General features: G+C 39.7%; 2 protein-coding genes across 3 annotated transcripts in view; one reads left to right on the forward strand and one right to left on the reverse strand.

Moving 5' to 3' along the window:
- LOC124259696 (low-density lipoprotein receptor-related protein 12-like) overlaps nt 1-527 on the reverse strand; it is a 31,575-nt gene extending 31,048 nt beyond the window's left edge. Inside the window, exon 1 of one of the 2 annotated variants that reach the window (XM_046693887.1) lies at nt 245-527. In XM_046693887.1, the coding sequence (XP_046549843.1) occupies nt 245-293 (49 nt within the window). In that variant the 5' untranslated portion in view covers nt 294-527. Of the gene's footprint in view, nt 1-226 lie in introns of both variants that reach the window. The other variant, XM_046693886.1, reaches the window with a different exon arrangement.
- A 1,648-nt stretch (nt 528-2,175) lies between these two features.
- LOC124259694 lies at nt 2,176-12,154 on the forward strand. Its single transcript, XM_046693885.1, has 2 exons — nt 2,176-2,349; nt 7,673-12,154. Exon 2 carries the CDS (start codon nt 7,729-7,731, stop codon nt 11,635-11,637), a length of 3,909 nt encoding a protein of 1,302 aa, XP_046549841.1. The 5' UTR covers nt 2,176-2,349; nt 7,673-7,728; the 3' UTR covers nt 11,638-12,154.

A 12,154-nucleotide genomic window follows, 5' to 3' on the forward strand; every position in this document is an offset into this window, starting at 1 on the left:
AGCATTCAGTGTGGGTGATGATTACAACTATGAAAGTTGACCAGCTAAGGTGACATCACTGTGACCTACAGAAACCACCAAGTTAGATCCTGCTTCTGTCGAGATAACACGAACAGAAACAGAAACATGAAGATACTATGGAAAAAGATGGACGAGATCACGGAAGTTGGACTGCGATGTTATACCCGTGCGAGAATTTTAGTTTAGAATTATGTCACTTTAGCGTGCATCACACGACACTCACCTATAGCAAGGTAGTCCAGAATCCGGATAGCTCTCAGTGTCCTTGTCATTGTTGACAGATTCAATCAGAACTTCCTACTTCTTCAGCACCTGGCATAGAAGTGAATGTCGGTGTTACCTTACTATATTTAACTGATATTTCTACTATGATCGATCCTTAGTCATACACCCTAACATGTTGCTCTGTTGGTGGACACAGATATTGCCAGTGAGAAAGTTAAAGCTGAACTGTTTTCTGTCGTCTCAATACAATGTCCTGGTTCACGCCACCATCTTGAATTCATTGGAGCGTGACGTCGATGTAGAGTTACGCCCCTTTAAATATCCTGATTACAAGCTCCATCACACCGCGTGTCACGTATTGATTTCTCAAAGTTTTTCTCAGCAGGAGGACGATGGGCGCATTGTCCGAGCTATCAATGTATGGAGCTTTACTAATGTTGGCGCTTTTACTGCCCCTTCAGACAGACTTTGCAAGTCCTCATCCCCTAAATATTGACAATTAATCATTGCTTTTAAGTTTAACTATTTAAACTAAGAAATATAATCATATGGTTTTCGAAATCCACAGTCACGTGGAAAGGAAGCCAAGCCGAATCAGCTAAATCGAATACAATTATAAATCAAAACAAGACAATGCCAATCAAAACAAACAAAAATCACACATTGTGTCTGTTTGTTTACACTGCCATAATACACGTCTGAAAACCAAGTTTCGTACAACGTGGTTATTACAATTCTGGATACGATAATAAATGTGTAAATAACATAATATTAAAGCTTTCATAAACAAAATATGGCCTATAAATATCAGATAATTGTTTTTCTCTTCTGTTTAACAAGTAAAACCATAAACCCATGATTACTATCATCACAGGGAACATTTAGATATAAGGACAAGTTGAGGCATAGGCTATTCTAAAGAGGACATCAGACGATTACTTGACCAAATGCTTCTTCGTGCTTTAACCTGGCACCTATCTTTTCCCGTACTATCAGGCGCGTAGCAATTAAGCCATTTTTTCGTGTAAACCCGGTAGGTTACAAAGCTTCATATTTAGATAATATTGAGGGCTTGCCCAGCCTTTCTAGCAACAATCATGAGCAAGCCCGGGCTTTTTTTAATTATGGTAGCAACGCCCCTGACTGTCCGTTTCAAGGGGTAAATAACGTAACGATTGCATAAAACAGCCAGGATGTGAGAAGAGGAAGAAATATATATCTCTATTGGACTTCAATTGTGTGTGTTTGTGTGAAATTGAGAGAGAGAAGTGTGTGTGAGTGCGTTCTTGCGTGCGTGGAAGTGTTTGCGCGCTTATATGTGCGTGCGTGTGCGCGTCTGCGCGGAGTATGCAAGAGTACGACGAGGGATATCAAAACAACGTAAAAACCCTACTGAGTCATGCCCAAATAGCCTCAACTAGATTATATTAGTCGGAGTTGAAAATTCATACACTTAATTGGTGGGTACTATTTTAACCATTTGGCGTGTTCACCATATAGGGCTATCTAATCCACCAACAAACTCCCTGCCTGATGAGGTTACAGTCATTTCCAATTTATTTTCTCACAAAGAGTCATATATCAGAACAAAGATTGAACCAATGTTGAATTTCTTTAAGATGTAACTTACAAAGAAGTGCAAACGAATACCAGTTGTAACTACAGCCAGTGAAATACATCTGAATATTCTCTACCTTCTAAACGACTTCACCCTGTCATGTCGACGAATTATGGAAACTAATACAACGGTGGAATTAATAACTTCTGGAAGAAATTGTATAAAGGGAGGTAATCATTACGAGCTGTCAAACAGCTGTTGTCATGTTGCAAGTTACTGGCGGTTTCCCCAGCGCGAATGATGCGAGAACTTGGACTCGTCCGTGAGCCACGAGATGCACGCAGATGTCAACCGGCAAATTATCGTCTGCTCGCCAGTCGTCAGGACAATTATGATGTGTGGACACGATACACTGGAGGACTGGGTCTGAACGCCAGTCTTGAGTAATGTCTGCGAGAGATTCCTGCAAATGTGTGCCACAACCATTATCTCAGCTGAGCGCTGTCTGCATAATTTATGCAAGGGGCCTAGTTCTGCGAAAGAAGGTATTTGTTAGAATGCTGCATTTGGAATTTTATAGCCGTGAATTTTTCTCTGATGGATTTGTAAGCAAACGACGTTCGATAGGGAGTATGCCGAATTTCAACCAGTGCCCGTTGGATAACAATAATATCCTCAAAAGCGGAATGTGTTGAAGTCGTGATGCGATTCGGTGTCTTTTATTGAGTGGGAGCGATTTCAGCTACGGTTCATGATGTCTGAAGTGGGTCAGGAATAATTTAACCAGCTTTAAACGGTAAAGGATGTCTGTGATTTCTTTTTGACTTATGTCTTGTATTGCGCCATAGACCAACTATCCAACAACTATTCACCTGGATGTAAAATTGGTCCTTGTCGTTCGCGGTACCAAGAGCTGAGGCAGCCAGGGTTATGGTCTAAGCCCTTGATTGTTTCTGAATTTCTTATGCAAATGATTCATTATAATTTCGAGGTGCTCTTGCAGTATCAACAACAAATGTTTAGTTTAGTTGTATGCACATTTTAAAACATGTTTCAGAAGTACAGTCAGGAATACTTTAAAAGAATAATATATTAATAATATTCTTGAGGTAATTGAGGCCTTGATTAGGCTGTCAAAATGATGGGAAAAACCCCCAATTAAACGATTAATACTTTTGTTTCCTATCTCAGGATAATCACATCTTGGTCTATGGTGATATGTATCATCTTTCACAAATAAATTAGGTTGGGGTGGGAGTTCTGTGGAAAGGATATACTTGTATGCTGGCCAGTCCATTTATTAATTGACAAACAATTTCAAACACCTTCGGAAAACTGCAATTATTTCTTCATCCCAGTACTTAACTGTTTTTAAGTTTTGCTATAGTTTCCAAAATGTTTTTGTCAACTGAAACCCACTACAGTTTGCTATTAATTATCTCATGAATCCATATAAATTTCTGCGGAGAATAAGTGTTCAACTATTCTGATTCCATCAACACATTTAGTGCTATTCTTAAGACATCAGCCAAGAAATATAAATACTGATTTGTTTTTGTGAAAGGCTCTATGACTAAATAAGATGACACATAGATGATCCCTGACTATCAAAGTAATGTGAGATTACTTGCAATTACAGCTAACAAGGATTTCCGTAGCACATGTATTCCAAATTACATGCCCTTTGTTGGCAAACTGGCAAAAATCTCAATTTTGCTTCGATTGGTGATATTTTTTGTTTCTTATTTTCTTAAATTTTGAGGTATATTAGAATTACTCATTCATATGAATCCAATGTGGTTAAACTAAGGGCTAAGGCCTCTTTCTCATGTGACCAAGTTATCAGTGAATATAAGTTACGTGTGTTATTGCCATCTGAATAATTGCGACTGCTGTAACAGGATTTTTGAAATTATTAATTACAACTTTGGACATTGAACAGAAATCTGCTGGGAAACACTTCTGAAATAAATAAATAAATAAATAAATAAATAAATAAATAAATAAATAAATAAATAAATAAATAAATAAATAAATAAATAAATAAATAAATAAATAAATAAATAAATAAATAAATAAATAAATAAATAAATAAATGTTTTGCCTCATTGTAAAAGTTAAGGGGGGATAAGTCTTTCCATCTGCTGCTGGGTCTCAATATTGGCATCTGTGCAGTTGCCGACAAATCCCAAGAACAAATTTAGCCCTGCAGGAGATTACCTTGTGGGTATGTATGTTACTTAACAGGTCCCCATGATATGATGATGGTTGTAAGAGTGGCCAAATGGATCGGCAGGTTAGGCTCTGTGGCTGTGTTGATAACATATTGTATCTAGACACTCGTGGAGATCTGGGTTAGAATTGGTCTTCAGCAACATGCTTGTCCAAGGAGCTGACTAACGGGATCGGGTGGTCATGCTTGCTGACTTGGCTGACACATGTCATCGTATCCCAAATGTGTAGATCAATGCCTATGCTGTTCATCACTGGATTGTCTGGTCCAGATTTGATTATTTACAGACTGCCGCCATATAGCTGGAATATTGCTGAGTGCAGCGTTAAACAACAAGCAAACCAAACCAAATATTGTCAATTATCGGTGTATCAGTCACTGGATTGTCTGGCCCATTTTCAGATATTTACATTCTTGTTTTCTTAAAGCTAGAATAATGCTGAGTGTGGCTAAAGAAACGTACTTCAGTGTCTGCTTGATATGGAAGCAGAGAGATACTTTTCAGATAGGTTTTAAATGATAAAGTAAAAAAATCAAATCCTGTTTGTTTGTGCATTAAGTCATCAAACTATGCCAGTGTTTGAACATATGACCAAAGGCAAATTGTGTGGTGATGTTTGAAAAACAGAGACAATCAGTCAGATATGGAATTATATAACATGGAAAGAGTGTCTGGTATGGTAAATGATCAGTTCATAGGGTGAGTACATGCAGTGCAGAGAAGCCATGTCACAGGTGGGGCTTCACAGAAACAGGTTCACTGTCAGTAGCGAGTATGTCTGACTTGTACATAGATGGAGGCCTGACACCTTCACCTCATCAAGGCTGCTAACTGTTAAGGAAAGAGGTGGAAAAAACATTCCATATCTGAGGACTGGCTTCAGCAATGATGTTGAGGTTTCGGAAGACATCGTAGTAGTTCAATTCTGTTTCATCTCGACATCTTCGATTGGTGACAGTTTAATTGAACCTTGCAGGCCATGATGTTGAAGGCTGTAAGTAATACTTAGTGTTCCTGTGGATGTTAACTTGCAGTGCGACATTGCGCTGAAGCTTTTCTATGGTTTACTATCTGTCAGTTCCAATTCGGCATGGCATGGTTGATTCTCATGAAGCAGATCAAAAGTTGTGGTTTCCTGAACTCTGCAGTTCAGAATACTATGAGTGACAGTGATATGTGATTAAATAGGAGGCATTTTTTATGAAACATATGATGCAAATTTTCCAAAATACCTGATAAAAGGCCAGTGACATTTGGTAACAGTTGGTTGTGTCTTTTCAAGCTTTGTCATAAACAAACCCAGAAATCCATGTAAAGGTTTGTAAGTGAAAATATCCACACACAGTAACTGTGGGCTTTGAGTTTAGATTATACTCACATTACCAGTGTGGTGTCAATGTGATTGTCAAGGATTTTGTTGGAATCTTCAGAATTGACATGTACTATAGCTTATGTGAAAACTGACTTGTATTGTGTTGGAAACCCTGTCAGCTCAGACACTGTAATTGAGGTTCATCAAGTTTCAAGTTCAACAAATCACGGATGTAGGCATAATATTCCCTGTTGCCAACAATAATTCTACCATGATGCTGAAGAGCTAAAACAGGAATATCATCAAATAGCATTTGATACCTCTAAATTAATAAGCATTTTCACACAGAAAATATGCATGTATATATGCATTGAATGCCTATAAATGTCTGTATCTCTCACTAAAGAGTTTCAAATTTAGATAAACAGTTTTTCAGACTAACTTAAATATAAAAAGACCAGTATGTTTATTTAAGGGTTTATATGTTTGCAAGTGCTCGGGAATCTCTTTATAAATTTTGACTGGTGTCTCTGTGGTATCCACTATGCTAACAAATAAATGCAAGGTGTGAGATCCTTTATGTTAATTAGAGGTCCAATATAATTTATATTTCTGGTCAGGACGGAAAGCCATCACATTTCCCAATTGAATGAAATCAAGATTTCATTGGTATCAGTGTAGACTTACTGTTACTTGTCTCTAGAGGTGAACGGTACGCCCTTACCATGGTACGGTACATATTGCAGTACAAGACCTTTGGTCCGTTTTGGTTCAGTATATGACAACTTACTTCCGGGAAAATAGCGGCCGTCTAGCAAAGAAATGCATAGATTTTGACAAAATGATTCGATTTCTAGACATTTTAGAAAAGGTTTAAAAATGTTAATAAAATGACAGTACGAAAACTGAAAATACTGAATTTTTAGATTGCATTATGGGATACCGAACCGAAGACAAAATACTGCGGTTCTTCTAATACCGTGGTATACTGTTTCACCCTACTTGTCTCCCTGTTGGATCCGGTTCACAACAAGCTCTATTGGTTGAAGGGGCAAAGTAATGGGGGTCAGGTGCGATAATAGCTTGTAATTGTACATGGATGATGTGTGATGTTACTCAGTATCATAGGTTCCCCTGCCCCTAGTCCACACTTAATTATTTATAGGCAACTCTCTCATATAGCTGTAATATTGTTGATTGCGTCATCTGATGATAAAGATGATTAAATGGACAAAGGCGTGATCTTTTTGCAGTCATTTCAAGCAAATGTATAACCACATGTTGATACCATGCCGGCCCATTTTACTTGACATGTCAGGTGAGGTCGGGTCAGGTGAAATGGAGTTAAGGTCACACTGAAGCTATTAAAAGTAATGCTGGACTGTCAAAAACGGGAGGTGGGGTAGCCTAGTGGTTAAAGCGTTTGCTCGTCATGCCGAAGACCCAGGTTCAATTCCCCACAAGGGTACAATGTGTGAAGCCCATTTCTGGTGTCCCTCGCTGTGATATTGCTGGAATATTGCTAAAAGCAGCGTAAACCTGAACTCACTCACCCACTCACTCACTCAAAAACGAATATACTTTAGTATGCAATTAATTATATATAATTAGATCTCGAGCACAGGGACAAGATTGTATCATATTAAATGCTGCATTCAACAATATATCAGACAATCATGTGGTTGATAGTGTGAGCAGCAATTAATGCAGCTGGGCTGGGATGACTTGCTATCAATAATGTCACTGAGTCAGACAACCTGATCATTAGACATGTTTTGATCAACATCGGTTTCTGGGGACCAGTTACAACCAAGTCTCCATATGTTTTGGACAATGAGTGTGACATTTAGCTAGGGGTTCAGACTCTAGATATGGAATTTAACATTATGTGATGGCCCTGCAAGACATGAGGTTTAAAACTCTCTGAGTACTTGTGAGCAATGTCAAATTACAAGTGTCAGTACATGAAACCGTTAAGATGAAAATGATGTTTTGGTATCAAACTTGAAGTGTAACCATTACAGGGAAAACATAACTTCTGTAGCATTTAACATGACACCCTGCTTGCTCAAATATCAATATGATTCATGGTATGTAATATCCAGAAACTCATGAAAAAGAGGAGATTATCAAGAATGTAGCTTTACATACTGGCACTGTATATTTAGAATAATTACCAGTTGCAGAACATGGACAAAGAACATGAAGAGTTGGAGAACTGGTGACTTGGTTACATGTACCTTTATGATAGTGATCTTTCTTTTCAGCAGCATAAAGCTGTTGAAGGTATGAGATGTTTAATTGATGTTGTAATAATTTCAGAAAAAGAAGACATGGCAGTAAGGAGCACCAGTCAGTTGTAAAGCGTCCTGAGCATCATGAAGGTGAAGGTGAAACAGGAGCCCCCTGATGAAGAGCTGTCAGCAATCTTGGACCATGGCATCCAGTTGGCATCAGTTGATGAAGAAGCCGAGGGGCTGATTACTCAACAGATTGAAGAGATACTACCAGATGAGGGTGATGATGATGATGATGACGACGATGAAGACTATGAGGTTGAGGAAGAGGAGGAGGAGGAAACACAAGATTTGCCAAAGAGAAAAATAAAGTGTAGACGCTGTGATTTTAAGGCCAAAACTAAAAAGGAGTTGGACCGCCATGAAGCTCGCCATGCTATCAAGGGCTGGTACCATGAGTGCCAGTATTGCGATTACGTGACTCACATCAGGCAGCGGCTGCAGGAACATGAAGCCAAACACACAAATACCAAACCATTTAAATGTGAGAAATGTGAGTTCAGGACACGATTCAAAGCTGATCTTTACAAACACCGTGCCAAACATTCCACTGTCAAAAGATTCAGCTGCCCTCAATGTGACTTCAGGACAAAATGGTGTCGAAACATCAAGCACCACATGCTCAAACACACAGAGGACAGGCCGCATTCGTGTGACATTTGTGGGTTTAGGTTTAAGCGGCTTCAGGACCTAAAGTATCATCTCTTCAGGCACAATGATCTGAAACCAGTCCAGTGTGATTTGTGTGATTTTAGGTGTAAGACAAACTATGAACTCAAATGTCATCGTCTTAAACATAGCAATGTGAAGAACTTCTCCTGCACCTTTCCAGGCTGTCCCCAGAAAACCAAGACCAAGTCTGATTTGACCAAACATCTGAAGACTCACAATAAAGACAACAGCTTCCTCTGTTCCATATGTGGTAAGGGATTTAACACACTGACAAGTTTAAACAAGCACAAGGATAGACACAGTAATGTCAGGAAATTCAAGTGTGGGCTCTGTGAGAAGTGGTTCAAGAACAAACCATCTCTACGTGCCCATATGAAGGTTCATTCAGGAATAAAACCCTTTCAGTGTGATGTGTGTTTGCGGAATTTCCTCAACAAGTATAACATGCAGAAGCATAAAGAAACACATACGGGGGATCGGCCATATTCATGCCCTATCTGTCCTTATGGTGCAAGAACAAGTGACCATCTCCTTGCTCATATAGGCTCGATGCATGGAGACTCTCATGCCTACTTCTGTGAGCTTTGTCGCAAACCCTTCAAACGTTACAGCCAACTGCAGGTTCATATCAAGAGAATGCACAAGAATGTAAATTCTATTGATAGAAATGATGATGGTAAACTTGACATCAAACTGGAACCGGGACCAGATGGGACTATCACCACTGGCACTGATGTTTTCAGTGTAAAAAAGATTGGAGATTGTCATTTTGAGCCTGAAGTGAAAAGGAAGAGAGGCAGGCCAAGGAAGAATCGACAGCTAGTTCCTGAAGTTGTTCCTATACCTGAACAGGAACCACACAACAATGGACCAGAAAACGTAAAACCAGCCAAAGTCAAACTGGAAGAGGTTGAGTCCGAAGAAACAGTAAAACTGGCAACTTATCAAGATGGCTTCCGACTTCCCCTAGCCACAAGAGGATTCCATTTTAACTTTGACAAGACTGGCAAGAAGCCCAAATCTTGGTTCATGCAACCTGAAAACATGTATGGCAAAGCTGCTGTTAAACAGAGAGCTTATATGGAAAAGAAAGAAAGATTCTTTGACAGGTTGAACAGTGGGCGTATTCAGAGGACCAGGAAGAAGTCTGATGTTGTGTTTAAGACCATGGTAACCAGGAACAGCATCAGAGCCGGTACTCAAAACAGTACAGACAAGTTATCAGAGTCAGATCCTCACAAACTGCTCATTAGTGGTAGAACAAAACTGAAGACAATGAGAAAAATCAGAAGAAGAATTAGAAAGATGAAGGCATGTTTGGAAGGTTCACCGTTTCTGAAATCTCAGTCTGTGCAAACACTGGACAATAACTGCATTGCTGAAGTGAGTGATGGTGCAAGGTCATCCATGGGTGGGTGTTCTGTTGATAGTGATGCAACTTTAGATGAACCTGTGACTCAAGTGAAGGGACCATGCTCTGGAGATGAACTTGTGTCTCTTGTGAAAGAAATACATTCTGAAGATGAGGATGATGTTCCTTTGAGTCAGCTCAAATCAAAGGAGGTGCCAAATGAACAGCTGTGTGTTGAAACTGCTCAACTAACTCCAGGTGCCAAATATGTTTCAAGGTCACAACTTACTAGTGCTACTCAGGCTTCGGGATCTCACATCAAACTGGTGCTAAAGAGGAGGAAGGAAGGAACCTTCAAGGTCACATTGAATACATCAGCTGAAGTGTCAACGTCAAGTGAAGTGGAGACAAGTTCAAATATGATACCAAGTCACGTTTCAGATGTTTACAGTCGAAGTTTGCGAATTCTAGGCAAGTCTTTGCAAACAAAATGTGCTAAAACAAACAAGGCATTGAAATCAAAAGCTGGCATTGTGTCAGGTGACACATCAACCAGATCTGTCAGGACAAGACACAAGTCTGTAATTAATGCTGTAAAACCAAAACCAAGCCAGGTGATTCATGGAAAGAAGAAAACACAGCAGGAAAACAAAACGAATACCGCGAGAGTTTCAAAAGTATTAAAAGGACTTGGACAAACATCTCCAAAGAATACTAAATTAAAAAAGAATGTTGCAAAGTCGGGATCTTCCAAAAATGATATTGAAAAAGCAAAGAAAAAGGAATTAAACCCGAAGGGTGTGAGAAAAGGGACGAAATCCCCGAAACCAAAAAACAAAATTACACAAAAAGGAAAGAAAAAGACATTGATTTGCTCTCTGTGTACTAACACAACCACAAACAAGAAATCCAATCACACGTGTAACAGCTCAGGTATAAATAATCAGTATTCAGCAACACGTAGAAGGTTTCTCCAGACTCAGCCCTATGATGAATTCCCAATCAAGATTGAGCCAGTTGATGATGATTATTCCCCCTGTGAGATGCAGCTTGGGACGAGTCCGGCCTTGGATGACTTGAACCCTGGCACAGTGGTGGTGAAACAAGAAACAGCTGAGATGGTAGCAGGAGAAGACTGTCCTATCACAGACGTCGATGTGAAGATGGAGGAGTGTGAATCTCTGTCTCAATGTAAGTACTTGTATGATGTCAAGCCAGCAGTAGAAGCTAACCCAGCAGGTGCTTCAGGGGAGGCTACTCTGGCAAGAACTTTAGGAGAAGCTAACCAATCAGCAGGGGCTTCAGGAGAGGCAAGCTATGTTGAACACGCTATTGCTTGGGGTTTGAAATTAGACCCACAGGTTAAAACAAATGCATTGGATAGTACCTTGCTTGACCTTTCAACTTCTGTTGGTGTGAAGGACGTTCCTCTTACAAAATCGTATCTTACGAAACATCAAATGTCACAATCTGATGATGTGGCTGTTCCAAAGTGTTTGAAGGTTTGTGAGGCAGCAGGTGATCAGCTGGCTCTACCTATAGATGAAGCTGGTGTAGGAGGTACTGGCTGGCAACAGAGCTGTGAGGTGGACAAATCCAGAAGCATTGAAGAGCCTTTTCTTTCTCAAAGTCAACATACAGCATGTGATGAAGCTACAGACTCACGTAACTTATGCCCAAATGTTTTAAACCAGAGTGTTACAAACTTGAATACCAACAGCTTGTATTTGCTTAAAACCATCAACAAGAGATATCCTGAGAGTGCAGTAGCTTATGCAGAGACAGTCGAAACTCAACCTCTTGATTTAAGTGTTACCAGAGACCATTACTCTGGTGTTACCAAGAAGCTGACCTTCTCGGATAGACTGGTTGATTGTAAAACTTGGAATATGTGTGAGGATCCCAGTGTTCAGGACAGTAATGCCTCCTCTACAAGTACCCCTGTGTTGTTCACTTACACTTTCTAGTCAAACATATTGTTTTGGATAAGGACAGGGATTTTCAAGTGAAGAGTTATCTCCCCTTGCAAGTCAATTGCATTTGACATCGACTTGATTGATACAATTAGAAAACTATTTTAGGGAGTCCAAAGTAACAGAAAAATCTCATATAACCTGCTTGGTTCTGATCCACAGCTTCCCAAGATGCATGTCCCCCGTGGGATTCTCGGCTAGAATGTGTCCAGACCGACCTATGTTAGTTGTAAGAGGCGACTTAATGGATCACATGCTCGGGCTCTGTGCATGCCATCGTAACCTGTTAGGATGGATCCTTGCCCACCATATTGATCACTGGATTATATACAGCTTGCCATCTTACAGCTGGAATATTGCTGACTGAGGCATTCTAACAGATGCTTGGTTTGTAGGATGTTAAAATGTCTATCAACACCCAAACTCACATTTTAATGAGTATTGTATCCTGTTGTATTGACATGCTGCTGTGTGTACATGTTTGTACTCTATGAAAGTGAGATTGCCTCCA

The sequence above is a fragment of the Haliotis rubra genome, unplaced genomic scaffold, assembly GCF_003918875.1.
Source record: "Haliotis rubra isolate DU_JTF1 unplaced genomic scaffold, ASM391887v1 Scf733, whole genome shotgun sequence".
Taxonomy (NCBI): Eukaryota; Metazoa; Mollusca; class Gastropoda; order Lepetellida; family Haliotidae; genus Haliotis; species Haliotis rubra.

Bases quoted from the DNA above. Each gene is read 5' to 3' on its own strand.
- LOC124259694 (XM_046693885.1), top strand. From the start codon at position 7,729: ATGAAGGTGAAGGTGAAACAGGAGCCCCCTGATGAAGAGCTGTCAGCA.